The 14,257-nt window shown below is 35.6% G+C and overlaps 1 protein-coding gene across 5 annotated transcripts in view; it reads right to left on the bottom strand.

Moving 5' to 3' along the window:
• LOC123556853 (uncharacterized) overlaps positions 1-13,250 on the bottom strand; it is a 46,471-nt gene extending 33,221 nt beyond the window's left edge. Inside the window, exons 1-3 of one of the 5 annotated variants that reach the window (XM_053542447.1) lie at positions 13,158-13,250; positions 5,539-5,642; positions 1,656-1,867 (exon numbers count right to left, since the gene is read on the bottom strand). In XM_053542447.1, the coding sequence (XP_053398422.1) occupies positions 1,656-1,860 (205 nt within the window). In that variant the 5' untranslated portion in view covers positions 1,861-1,867; positions 5,539-5,642; positions 13,158-13,250. The remainder of the gene's footprint in view (positions 1-1,655; positions 1,868-5,538; positions 5,643-13,157) is intronic. The other 4 variants (XM_053542441.1, XM_053542437.1, XM_053542450.1 and 1 more) reach the window with 4 other exon arrangements.
• Between the last annotated feature and the right edge of the window lie 1,007 nt (positions 13,251-14,257).

Here is a 14,257-nt window from a genome sequence, read left to right as displayed (position 1 = left end):
CATAATTCTCGCAACAAGAGGATCATGATGACCTGGATTGCTCACCTGAGTAATGTGAGCTACATGTTTCAAATGTCAAACTGATGATAAAATATAGTCAGTAGGCCATATTTATAGTCAATGAAATTCATTTTCACGATTTGTGTGCAAAACTGTGTAAGTCATCAAAATTTCAAGGTGTATTTTAAAAAACAAGAAGCTAGGTCAAGGTCAAAATTATATTTAAACTATCTGAGAAATAAAAGTGGGTGCTTGATATAAAAATCTAATATGGAAACTCTACACACATGCATAAATGTAAAAATAATGGAATCTCTCTCTACTCTAATTAAAGAATCATCAAGATAAACATTTTTACCAAGTTTCTTGATAGGATCATAAATATGGCCTCTATAGTGCTAACAAGCATTTCCTTTGATTTGTGGGTGTGTGTGTTCAGGTTTAATGTCTTTTTCAACAATTTTTCAGTCATATAAATGACGGTGTCTGCTTGTAGCAGTGAGCACAATGCCCAACTTTATAGTGCTGCCTCACTGGAATATCATGCCGTAGACACGTGACATGATACCCCACCCAGTCACATTATACTGACACTGGGCTGACCAGTCCTCCTTTGATTTGAGAGGGTGACCTTGTTTTTGATCCAACATGATACAGTTTTGAACTTTGCCTAGGAATCATCAATATTAACATTCTGACCTAGTTTCATGAAGACAGGTCATAATGTGGCCTATAGAGTGTTAATAAGCTTTTTCCTTTCATTTGACCAGGTGACCTAGTTTTTGACACCATATGATACAGTTTTCAACCTGGCACAAGAATCATCAAGATAAATATTCAGACCAGGTTTCAAGATGATAGAGTCATAAATGTGGCCTATAGAATGTTAACAAGCTTTTCCTTTGATTGGATCCTAGTGACCTAGTTTTTTGACCCCACATAACCAAGTTTCGAACTTGGCCTTGAGATCATTAAGCTAAACATTCTGTGCAAGTTAGTCAAATCAAAACATAAATGAAACCTCTATATGGCTGATCTTATTGTGACTCAAGATGTGTGTTAAGTGTGGTTAAAAATTAAATGTAAAATGTCACTTCTATCTATTGTTCACAAGGTAAAAATTAACAAATTTTGGCTCTTTCAGGGGTCAATCTGGGGCCATAACTCTGGAGCCTATGATTGGATCTAACAGATTCATCATGGAATCCAAGATCTAATGTTGTTGAAGATTTTTTGCAAGTTTGTATTAATTCAAACCATAAATGAAGTTTCTATATGGCAGCAAAAGCCAAAATAGCAATTTTGGCCTTTTAAGGGCCTGTAACTTGTGGGATATGGCCAGTTTTTGAAAAGAACTGTTATATTATGCCAATACAAGTTGTGTGCAAATTCGATTAAAATCTATTGCAAAATGTGGTCTCTATTGCATTCACAAGCCAGAATAGGGACCATAACTCTAGAACCTATGATGGGATTTGGCCAGTTTTAAAAGGAACTGAGATATTATGCCTAAACAAGTTGTGTGCAAGTTTGATTAAAATTGACTGCAAAATGTGTAAACAATAAATTGTCGACGGAGGACATACAACAGACGAAGGGCGACCGGACAAAGCAGTTCCTACATTTATTGCTCCCTGCTAACCTTATATACTTACCAGCAGAGCTGTTACCTTGTTCAGTAGGCCCAGGATTCTGTTCTATTCCTGCCATAAACAAGAGAATACCAATAAAAACCAGACTTCCGACTGCTTTCAAGCACCCACTGAAGTTCAGTGTACATTGTAGAATAATGACGTCTACTCCAGAAGCAAACTTGAAAATACCAATTCTGCCACGATAAGTTTCTGTATCAACCCCCATGGTGAGCCTATAATGCATATGAAAAATGTTCTCAGATTAAAATTTTCCAATTATACAACTGAAAACTAGCAAAGTATGTAATATACGATAATTGATACAAAGCCGTCAAAGTTATAAGGTTGTCATCTATTTTCAATCTTTGAATTCTATACATCTTGGCAAGATAATGCTTTATTATTGTAATTTTTAAATGTCATCTACTTACAGTGCATTTTAATTGACCTGGCGGGGCAATTGTGTGCAAGGGTTCGGAAAATTAGGCACGCACAAGAATGCATATGCAGACTGTTATGTACATAGTATGTTAATAAGAAACAAGCAAATTCGATGAATTGGAATCCCCCGCCGAAAGGGTCAGAGTTGAGGAACGGCAAAAAAATATATCCAGCAAAAAGTTAAGAATGTGCCAAGAAGAAAATAATTTCATTAGTCAAAATCAAATTAAAAGAAAATGAATGGTTTGTTTGGGTGGGGCTGGTGGGGGGGGGGTGAGGATACAAACAGTTTACATGTTGATTATAAATATTGATAGAAAATGAAAAATGAAAAGAAAAAAAAAAAAAAAAAATGGTGCGAGGGGGGGGGGGGGGACCAAGGCAAGGTGGTGACCGGGTTTGTAGGTACACAACATCACATGTTTATAATAAATGTTCATGGAAAAGAATAAAAGAATTTTTAATGAAATTCTTCCAATTTGGGGTTGGTTTGTTATGTACAGATCTGTGGATTTTTAAAAAATTTTAAAGGGCAATAACTATATGGAAAATTGACCAATCGAAAAAAACCTTGAAGGGCATGTCGCAGTATCTTGGTTCATGTCTGTTTCAAGTTTGTGAAATTCTACTGCTAGTTACTGAGAAATGGCTGCAGACGGACATTTTTCATTAAATAAAGGGGCAATAATCTGAGGGAAATTAAACCTATCAAAAAAAAACTTGACAGGCATCAGCACAGTATTTGGTTCATGTCTATTTAAAATTTGATGAAATTCTACCTTTTTAGTTACTGAGAAATAGCTGCAGCGAACATTTTTTATTAAATCAAGGGCAATAACTCTGAGGGAAATTGACCAATAAAAAAAAAAAACTTGACGGGCATCATCGCAGTATGTTGGTTCATGTTTATTTCAAGTTTCATGAAATTCTACCAAGTAGTTACTAAGAAATGGCTGCGGACGGATGGATGGACGGACGGACTGACTGACAACGCCATTTTAATACCCCCCCCCCCGAGCGGGGGATAACAAAGTCCCATAACTCTGCAATTTTTGTTGTTGAAAGAACCTAACATGCCCCATGCACAACTACTGTTGTTACTGATCACTTGTGTGAAGTTTCATTAAATTGTGTCAAGGGGATGATGAGAGATGGTGCGCATAAAACTGTGTCTATGTATAGTATAGTAACAAAAAACAAAGTCACGTATTTCTGCAATTTTTATTCTGAAAGAACCTAACATGCCCCATGCACAACTACTGTTGTTACTGATCACTTGTGTGAAGTTTCATTAAATTGTGTTACGGGGATGAGGAGAGATGGTGTGCACAAGATTGTGTCTACGGACAGACAGACAACTTGAAACCAGTATACCCCCCCCCCCACCCATTTCATCGGCAGGGGATAACAAAGTCCCATAACTCTGCAATTTTTGTTGTTGAAAGAACCTAACATGCCCCATGCACAACTACTGTTGTTTCTGATCACTTGTGTGAAGTTTCATTAAATTGTGTCAAGGGGATGAGGAGAGATGGTGCGCACAAAACTGTGTCTATGTATAGTATAGTAACAAAAAACAAAGTCCCGTATTTCTGCAATTTTTATTCTGAAAGAACCTAACATGCCCCATGCACAACAACTGTTGTTACTGATCACTTGTGTGAAGTTTCATTAAATTGTGTTACGGGGATGAGGAGAGATGGTGTGCACAAGATTGTGTCTACGGACAGACAGACAACTTGAAACCAGTATACCGCCCCTTACAACTTTGTTGTCGGGGGGTACAATAAACACACTATATTTTACATTTATTTGATCTTCTACATGTTATTCACCTTTCAAAAAGTTTTACTAGCCAATGAACATAATGATATGATCAGTCTAGTTTTCCAACAAAGACAATAGAAAGCCTTCTCTTTTTGCATGGAACTCGACTGTTGAAGCCCAAAGGACAGGAACAACAAAGGTAAGAAATTCAAAAACAAGAGGACCATGATGGTCCTAAATCGCTCACCTCTTCCCACATGACCCAGTTTTGAGTATGACGTCGTTTTTTCTATATTTGACATAGTGACCTAGTTTTTGAGCTCATGTGACCCCGTTTTGAACTTGACTAGATATTATCAAGATAAAAATTCTGACCAATTTTCATGAAGATCCATTGAAAAATATGGCCTCTAGAGAGGTCACAAGGTTTTTCTATTATTTGACCTATTGAACTAGTTTCGAAGGTACTGACCCACTTTTTGAACTTGACCTAGATTATCATCAAGATGAACATTCAACCAACTTTCATACAGATCCCATGAAAAATATGGCCTTTAGAGAGGTCACAAGGTTTTTCTATTTTTTGACTACTGACCTAGTTTTTGATGGCACGTGACCCAGTTTCAAACTTAACCTAGATATCATCAAGATGAACATTCTGACCAACTTTCATAAAGAACGCACGGACGGACGACAGACGCTGCGCGATCACAAAAGCTCACTTGTCACTATGTGACAGGTGAGCTAACAAGAGCACTGTAATGCAGAGCAATATAAACAAAGCCAAGTCATATACGACCTTTGACCCCTAAGTGTGACCCTGACCTTAAAGCGAGTCATCTGAAACATGTGCTCTGCATGTCGTCTCGGTGTGGTGAACATTTGTGCCAAGTTTCCTTGGAATCCTTAAAGCAGTTCAAGAATTACAGAGCGGACACGAAATAACCTGATATGACTTTTGACCTCTAAGTGTGACCTTGACCTTGAAGCGAGACATCCAAAACATGCTCTTTGCACATCATCTTGGTGTGGTGAACATTTGTGTCAAGTTTCTTTGAAATCCTTCAAGGGGTTCAAGAGTTACAGAGAGGACACGAAATTGCTAACCGATGGCAGGACAGACGGACGACGGACACCGGGGGTATAACATAACACATCCCTTCGGGTGTATAAAAATTCTGATTATCTCAGAACAAGAAATAACATGTCATATTTTGTACAACTGACAGACAGATGGTAAGTGATCACAATAGCTCACCAAGAGTTAATTTCTTTTAAGATCGGACGCAGTAGGAGTAGGTATTCCTGTGATTCTGATATTTGAACCACTCACCTGAAAGTAAACAGGGACGTTCCTCAACTGGTATCTAGTCATTTTCTAATTTTTGAAAGCCGTATCAAAATCACTTGGTGAATCAAAGCTCACAAATTATCCCCCCCCCCGCACCCCTACAGAAATTAACCATTTTCTGTTTCCAGGTAACTGTGACCTTCACCTTTGACCTATTGACCCCTATACCAATAGGGATCCTATTAGAGTCCAGAAACGAAAAATGTTGATGGACAAACAGACAGATGGACAATGCTATTCCATATTACCTCCCATTTTTACAAAATGGCCGTATAAAGTCCACAGATCTTGAGAAAAGATATTTATCTATCTTTCTAAGTAAAATATAGCATTGAAAGCCTTTACTTTTTTTACTTTTTGAAAATAGAGGTGAAATCCAACTCTTCACTTCTGTATGATGTCACTGTAAAATGCTCTGAATGAATGATTCATCATGCCAGCTTTGTTTACTGAAATAAAAAAAAAAAGTAAATTATTATCGATTCTGTCATATTCAAATGATTTATAACAACAATTGTCAGTAGAAAATGTATTTAAGCTTGCAACAAAAGATGAAAAGTCAGAGCACATTCTGAATTAAGGGAATGGTACAGCAGTGGTGGGGAAGGGATGGTTCTATTTTTATGAATCTTCCAAATGGTTTAGACAAAATGGAGGGGACACAAAGTTATTAACTATCTGACACTTGACCTTCAAGTGTTGTGCTCACTTCACATATTTGATACAAGTTTTATCAAAATCTTCCAAGCGGTTTATATAACATATGACACAGACACAAGGTTATGTCATATGATGTTTGACCTCCAAGTGTGACCTTGATCTTGGACCTAGTGACCTTGGTTTTGCACTCACTCTGAACGTATTCTTGATGAGGTAAACAAATGATGCTAGTTTTTATTTTAAGCTGTTTAAAAGATTTTTAACTTAGACCTTGACCTTGGACCTAGTGTCCTGGATTGAGCCCTCTGCACATCGTCTTAATAAGGTTAATAATGTTCTAATCAGTTAAGAAGATACTGACTGGACATGAGATTAGAAAATTTGACTTTTGACCTGCGTGACCCAGACATTGGTCCTTCTTACCTGGCTTGTAATGCTCTGTATGTCACCTTGATGATGTTAATAACTTATGCAAAATTTAGACTAATAATTGCACCAGAGGCCAACATTTCATACCTATTTCAAACTTTTACAAGGGAGATCCCTCTGACCCCCTAAAATGCGGCCCCCTCCCATACCTCAAAGTTTAGATAAAACCAGATGCCCACAGGCAACATCTCGAGCCCGCCAGCTGTAAAAAAGACTGGGAGTTGCACGTGACACACCTTGACTCATTGAGGCAAACATTTATGCCAAATAAAAAAGAGATTGCAAAAAGTTACAATATATGTTATTAAAAGTAACAACAAAGGGACGTAAATCTTAAAAAAAAATCTAAGTCCACACAAAAATCCTCACCAGTAGAGATAGGTCAATATACACCTGAAAATTGGATGTAACATGCATGTTGTACTACAAAAAAGTGGTCTTGATTTTTCCCTACGACCAGTAATAAAAAAGTTACAAATATAAGCTATTTAAAGTAACAACAAAGGGAAGTAATTCTAGAATCTTGCGCATGACACTCTAGTCTCATGATGACGAACAATTGTGCCAAGTTACATCAAAATCCCTCTATGCATCAAAAAGAAATGCTTCAGACAAAGTCATTTTTGTATCTGACTTTTGACCTCTAGTGTGACCTTGACCATAGACCTAGGGACCTGGTCCGCGTTTCATGGAGAATCTTAAGTTAGTCCATAGTCCTAGGACCAAAATTAGGATGGAAAAGGATTGCACTTAAGACCGTTTCAACAAAAAATCTTATCTTTAGTCACAGACCTAGTCCTAACTTTTGACTTAGGTCTCGAATTGAAGTTAAAAAATATAGCGCATGCGCTGTTTGCCGCAATATGTCATTCGTCTGCCATAAAATAAGGGAAGCGCCGCAGGAAAGCTACAGAACAGGTCAGATACTGAATACCTTGTTCTTACAGAGGCTGTAAATATCTTTCTCCCAGTAAGAAGGGGAAACATGCTCCTTTTGTTACCAAAAGCGCTTAATGGAGTGACTGGGAGTCGGCGGTTGATCGGTAAATTTTGACCTTTCTGTGTTTATTTTTCTTTCGTATAGACTTTAGTCATATTTAACAAGGGAAGCAACTAGATTTTGAAAAAAGCGGAAATATTTTTATGATGTTCAATTCCGGAGGAAAATCAGATTTAATTAAGAGTTGGCTGCATGATGTGTCAGTCATGTAACCGGCATATTCATCTATGTGCAGAAGTGATGGCTGAATACAGAATTATTTATTAGTTGGACAACAGTGAATACAGGTAACTGTACCATTAACCGGATATATATGCAACAATGGTGCAAGAATCAGCAGTGTGTCTACATTAGTTTACTAACAGACTCTCGGGATATTGTTAAGACCTAGTTTGGGGAAGAAAATTTTGATTGGGTGAGACAAGTGAATAATTCCAGTAGAGGAGAAAATTACCAAAAAAAAAGTGTCTAGGATATGGATCAGTACCTAACCTATAGAATCCATATATGGCCCAAAATGTGCACCGCTGCACAACTGTGTCCATTTGTAACCTACTATATGCATTCAGTTACTGGGGTTACTTACTATATTGCTTTGGTTACTAGTGTCAGTGCTCAAGTGTCCGTTTACAACCCATTATTTCCCTTTGGTTACCAAGGTTACTTACTCTATGACTTTGGTTACTGCAGTATTTGGTTAATAGAATCTGGTGCTAGTTGTAGAGGATACTATATTTTATCTTTAAAACCAGGAGATTATTTCAAATGTTTGCTCTCGTATTTTTCTCATCAATTTAAATACATTGAATGTGACAGGAAACAACTTTAGTCTTTAACAAGTAGAATCTTACAGATTTATAATTCTTCAATCCCGAGCAATTTGTACACCGTAATTTTTTGTTTTTCTCAGGACTGACGAGTTCAAATATTTATCTGAACGTTTTCTTTAGTAATCAAGTCATGAATTGTTGAATTCGTTTTACTACATGGGTAAATAAATAACATTACTGGAAATCGCTGTTAAAATTTCATATTCAATAGATATGCATCAAACCTGTGCAAGATTAATTATATATTTACAAAAACCGCCAACTTTATGATAACTAATAATTGAGCCGCGCCATGAGAAAACCAACATAGTGCGTTTGCGACCAGCATGGATCCAGACTAGCCTGTGCATCTGCGCAGTCTGACCAGGATCCATGCTGTTCGCTAATGGTTTCTCTAATTACAATAGGCTTTGAAAGCGAACAGTATGGATCCTGACAAGAATGCGCAGGCTTGTCTGGATCCATGCTGGTCGCAAAGCCACTATGTTGGTTTTCTCATGGCGAGGCTCATTTTAACTTTCCCCAGTAATTACCTTATACATTAGAAATACAGTACGTAATATTACATGTATATTCGTTACCGGGCCCCTAGCCACTTCCTTGCAATTTCTTTGGAAACGTTCATATTAAACCAAGAAATACCAAATGAACTGACACAAATAGAGTAAACAAATCTGATAATTTATCATGTTTTGACAAGTCCTCTTCTTTAATATTTTGGACAGGAAGATCATGACATGGTATATGTTTTCCACACATTTGTTGACCATTACGAGAAACAAAATTAAATGAAGATTTCACAAACAATTCCTTCTACTTGTGTTTTGGTAACTGATTACATCATTTTACATGTATGAAACAAACTGTTCCTCAGGCGAAATAACAGTACAAGTGGATTGCATAATTATGCCTTTTTATATCTTTTTTAAAACAAGAGCACCGCCTTGCGGGTGCTGACGCTCATCTGATTTTTTTTGTATAATAGAAATATTGTCCTACCCATGATTTTCTAAGTCTAAAAAGGGCCATCACTCTTGCAAAAAGCAGGATAGAGTTATGTTTCTTCATGTACAGTGTCCACTTATGATGGTGAAAAACTGTTGCAAGTTTTAAAGCAATAGCTTTGATAGTTTATGAGAAAAGTTGACTTAAACATAATATTCAACCAAGAAAATGATTTTTCTAAGTCCAAAAGGGGCAATAATTATTGCAAAAAGCAGGATGGAGTTATGTTGCTTGCTGTACAGGGTCAGCTTATGATGGTCAACAAGAGTTTTAAAGCAATAGCTTTGATAGTTTAAGAGAAAAAGTTGACCTAAACATAAAACTTAACCAAGAAATCTGATATTTTCTAAGTCCAAAAGGGGCCATAAATCTTGCAAAAAGCAGGATGGAGTTATGTTTCTTGCTGTACAGGGTCAGCTTATGATGGTGAACAAGTGTTGCAAGTTTTAAAGGAATAGCTTTGATAGTTTAGGATAAAAGCTGACCTAAACATAAAACTTAACCAAGAAAATGATTTTCTAAGTCCAAAAGGGGCAATAATTCTTGCAAAAAGCAAGATGGAGTTATGTTTCTTGATGTACAGGGTCTGCTTATGATGGTGAACAAGTATTCCAAGTTTCAAAGCAAAAGCTTTGATAGTTTAGGAGAAAAGTTGACCTAAACATAAAACTTAACCAAGAAATCTGATATTTTCTAAGTACAAAAGGGGCCATAAATCTTGCAAAAAGCAAGATGGAGTTATGTTTCTTGCTATACAGGGTCAGCTTATGATGGTGAACAAGTATTCCAAGTTTCAAAGCAATAGCTTTGATAGTTTAGGAGAAAAGCTGACCTAAACATAAAACTTAACCAGGCAACGCCGACGCCGACAACCGCTCAAGTGATGACAATAACTCATCATTTTTTTCTCAAAAAATCAGATGAGCTAAAAATAAATTTTAATAGCACATTTTCAGATTACAGGTATCACTACGTCACACTCAATGCGGTCATCCCTATTATTAGTAACAAACACTCGTGGCAGAGAGATTTTCGGACAGTAGAATTCTATAGCACATAGAGTTAATTACTGTAAGGATTGCATTTGCACATTCTTATCTCACAGTAAATGATGTACCTGGCCAGTGTTGCAAAATTTGTTTATATTTAAGGCACTAAAATGCATATTAACTGAGATGGTTGAATATTTGGTGCATTTTGTTCATATCTTTTAATATAATCATGAATGGAATATACATGTAATAATTGATTATGTATATACATATTTATGAGACTTATTCTTAGTAAAACAAGAGCTGTCGGAGGACAGCAACGCTCGACTATTCAACAGCCTTGTCAATTGAATGAATACAAGTTGAAAAAGGGGCATAATTTTGTAAAATGCAAAGTAGAGGTATTGAACCTCTGTACTGCATGTCATATCATGACAGTGAACAAGTGTGTGAAGTTTCAATCCTTTCCAATTTGTGGATACTGAGATACCAGCTTACATACAAAAACTTAACAAAAAAGTGCTAAGTCAAAGGGGCATAATTTTGTAAAAATGCCAAGTAGAGTTATGGGACCTTCACAGTGCATGTTAGATCATGACAGTGAACAAGTGTGTGAAGTTTCAATCCATTCCAATTAGTGGATACTGAGATATCAGATTACATACAAAAATTTAACCAAAAACTGCTAAGTCGAAAAAGGGCATAATTTTGAAAAAAAAGAGAGTAGAGTTATGGGACTTGCTTAGTGCATGTCAAATCATGATAGTGAACAAGTATGTAAGTTTCAATCCATTCCCATTAGTAACTACTGAGATACCAGCTTACATACAAAACCTTAACCAAAAATTTCTAAGTCGAAAAAGGGGCAATAATTTTGTAAAAAAGCAAAATAGAGTTATGGAACCTGTGCAGTGTAGATCAGTTCATCACAGTGAATAAGTGTGTGAAGTTTCAATCCATTCCCACAAGTGGTTACTGAGTTACCAGCTTACATACAAAACCTTTACCAAAAATTTCTAAGTCGAAAAAGGGGCATAATTTTGTAAAAAAGCAAAATAGAGTTATGGAACCTGTGCAATGTAAGTCAGTTTGTCACAGTCAATAAGTGTGTGAAGTTTCAATCCATTCCCACAAGTGGTTACTGAGATACCAGCTTACATACAAAACCTTAACCAAAATCGGGACGCGGACGCGAATGCAGACGCCGACGCCAACGCCGACGCATGGGCGAGTGCAATAGCTCACTATTCTATGAATAGTCGAGCTAAAAAATGCTTATAAAATGTCTTAACAATTGGCGAAATGGGCAGTTAAAATAAGAACATCTGCATGATTTATATATATACAATAGTTTAACTTAAAACATTAATGGGTTGTAATTTTATAGCCCATTTTAAGCTACTTAATGTACCTAGTAAAGGTGCTGGACAAACTTTTAAACTATTATTTTCCACGATGTTATTAGATGATATTTGTTAATTGTATTTTGTAACAATCTCTGCCTTTGTTTAAGACGGAAAATTAAATTTGAATTTAGTAACTTTTACACATAATAATTACTTATATAATCTTGAATGATAGTAAAAAAATGCAGAAAAATATATTGTTTTTAATTTTTGTTACAATATATAAATTTGTAACATTTGTTCTGACAGATTCTATTTGTTTTGTTTTTTTGTTTATTGTTTGGTGTGGCATTATTATCATTTTAGTCCTATTTAGGCTATGTATCATGAGTCTCTGAAGTAATGTAAACTGTCATACAACTTCCCCACAAAATTTGGATCAAGAACAAATTATTTCTGATTTACTCTCTCTAGTCAAATTGTCACCGAGTTCAAACTCGCAACATCTGGATTGGTCACAATGAGTTGGCTAAAATACTGAATATGTTTTAGTTTAAACAAAAAAAAAAATAATTTTCTTACAAAGTTAAGAAAGTTGTTCATGATCTCCCCACTCTTGTTCTCAGAGAAAGGGAAAATTGTTTTATACTGACAGATCACGTTATGTAACTTTCATATTAATATGTAATTTTTTTTTATTGGTATAGATTTCAATCTAAGGCTTCAATAACAGATGGTTTATTTTCCTATCAGTGTCATCTGTTGTTTACATTCACCAGTGATAATACGGAACAATATGTGATTTGATTTTATGATAATCTTAGTTAAAACCAATTTTTAATGTTATTTTTTATTCATCAAGTTTTCCTGGATTATTATTTGTTATAACTAATGTCATAGCTCTCGGTATAGTCAATCTACTTAACTCTTACCATGCTAAATTTCTATTATGGACTGGTTCATTTTCCCATTTGGGTAGTCCAAATAATTGTACTCGAGAGTTGAATATCGTTATATTATTTTGACTTGTCGATATCCGCCTCCGAGACAACGTAAAATATCAAAATGTAAAATCTGTCTGCCCGAGGTCTCATTATTTAGACTACCCATTTGGGCAGTACCATTTATCATTTGAAGGTGTTTACTAAAAATTTACTGACTGAATAGCGAACAGTGCAGACCATGATCAGACTGCACGGATGTGCAGGCTGATCTTGGTCTGCACTGGTCGCAAAGGCAGAATCACTTGCCGCCAGCAGGCTAAGGGTTAAATTTCACCACGAATAAGATATATACTAGTAATCTAATTTGTTGTGAAAACTGTTTACTGCATGTTATAATAGCATCAGCCTGATCAGGTAAAGTTGATGTTTCTGTAATTCAGTCTACAGAGTTCTAGGACATGTCTGAATCCATTTAACAGAAAAAATAATGTTTAAAACAATATTCAACCATCACATAACATTCATTGAGTCTATATAAATAACACACATCTCTGAATCCTAAAACCATAAACATGGGTTTTATCAGGTCATTCTAAAAATAGACACAGGGGCTGATTAGAGAATGTGCTAGGCCTATTCTTTTTTTTTTTGTCAAGTTATTTCAAATACATAACTCATTGACAGGTTTGTTGCACTTGTTCATCTTTTATCAATGATTTATATTACAATAAGTGAATCAACATGGAACTCTACAGTACATTTATTTTGTATTACTCTGTTATTTACATTTGGAAAGAAAATGTAAACTATCAAGCGAATTCTTTACTTTTCTTTAACAGGAACTGATTTCGAATATATAGAAAAAGGCTAATTTTATGTGTGCATGCAATATTGTTGTCATCGTATGACACACATATGCAATAAAATGTCATCTATAGAAGTTCACATCCAGTTGATAAGACTGGAACTAATTATTGACAATAATAAGTCTTCTCGCTCTCTCTCTCTCTCTCCCCCCACTGAAATCTGAGCGTCACACTAAGTAAATACATGTATCTCATTTGGTCAGAATATGTTGATAACATCACATCAAAAGCAAAGAATTCACTTAGATTCATCAGAAGGGGAATAAACAAAAAAACAAAAAAAAAAAAAAAAAAAAAAAAAAAAAAACACAGGAGACAGCGCGCTCGACTATTTCGATGGTGGATAGTGAAACTGGGCACATCTGAGGAAACTAGAGCTGTCACTGGAGTGTTTAATTAATGACTCCAATTGTGGACGAAGATATTGCACAATAGCCTGAGTCTTTGTCAAAAATATCAACTTAAAGTAATAAGAGAGGTAAAGATAAACTGTATCAAAACACTATATAAATATATCCTAAGCAAAAAGGGGCAAAATTCATTAAATATTGGTGCCAGAGTTATGCACCATATGGTGTGGGTGATGATGTTGAACAAATATTTTATTATCCATTCAGTAATAACAGAGACAGAGTGAAAGTGCATAAAACTTTAACCTAAAATTCTAAGAAAAAAGGGGAAATAATTTATGAAAAATTGGTTCCAGAGTTATGCACCTTGTGTCATATGATAAGGGTAATGATGTTGAACAATTGTTTAAGCTTGAATCAGATCCATCAGTGATAACAGAGATAGAGTGAAAGTGCATAAAACTTTAACCTGAAATTCTAAGTAAAAAAGGGAATAATTCATGAAATATAGTGCCAGAGTTATGCATCTTGTGTTATATGATGTGGGTGATGATGCTGAACAACTATTTTAAGTTTGAATCAAATCCATTCAGTAATAACAGAGGTAGAGTGAAAGTGCACCAAAACTTTAACCTGAAATTC

Source organism: Mercenaria mercenaria, chromosome 1, assembly GCF_021730395.1.
Source record: "Mercenaria mercenaria strain notata chromosome 1, MADL_Memer_1, whole genome shotgun sequence".
In the NCBI taxonomy this organism is placed as follows: Eukaryota; Metazoa; Mollusca; class Bivalvia; order Venerida; family Veneridae; genus Mercenaria; species Mercenaria mercenaria.
The sequence above is the reverse complement of the archived record's forward strand: the minus strand, read 5'-3'. Positions and strand labels throughout refer to the sequence as shown.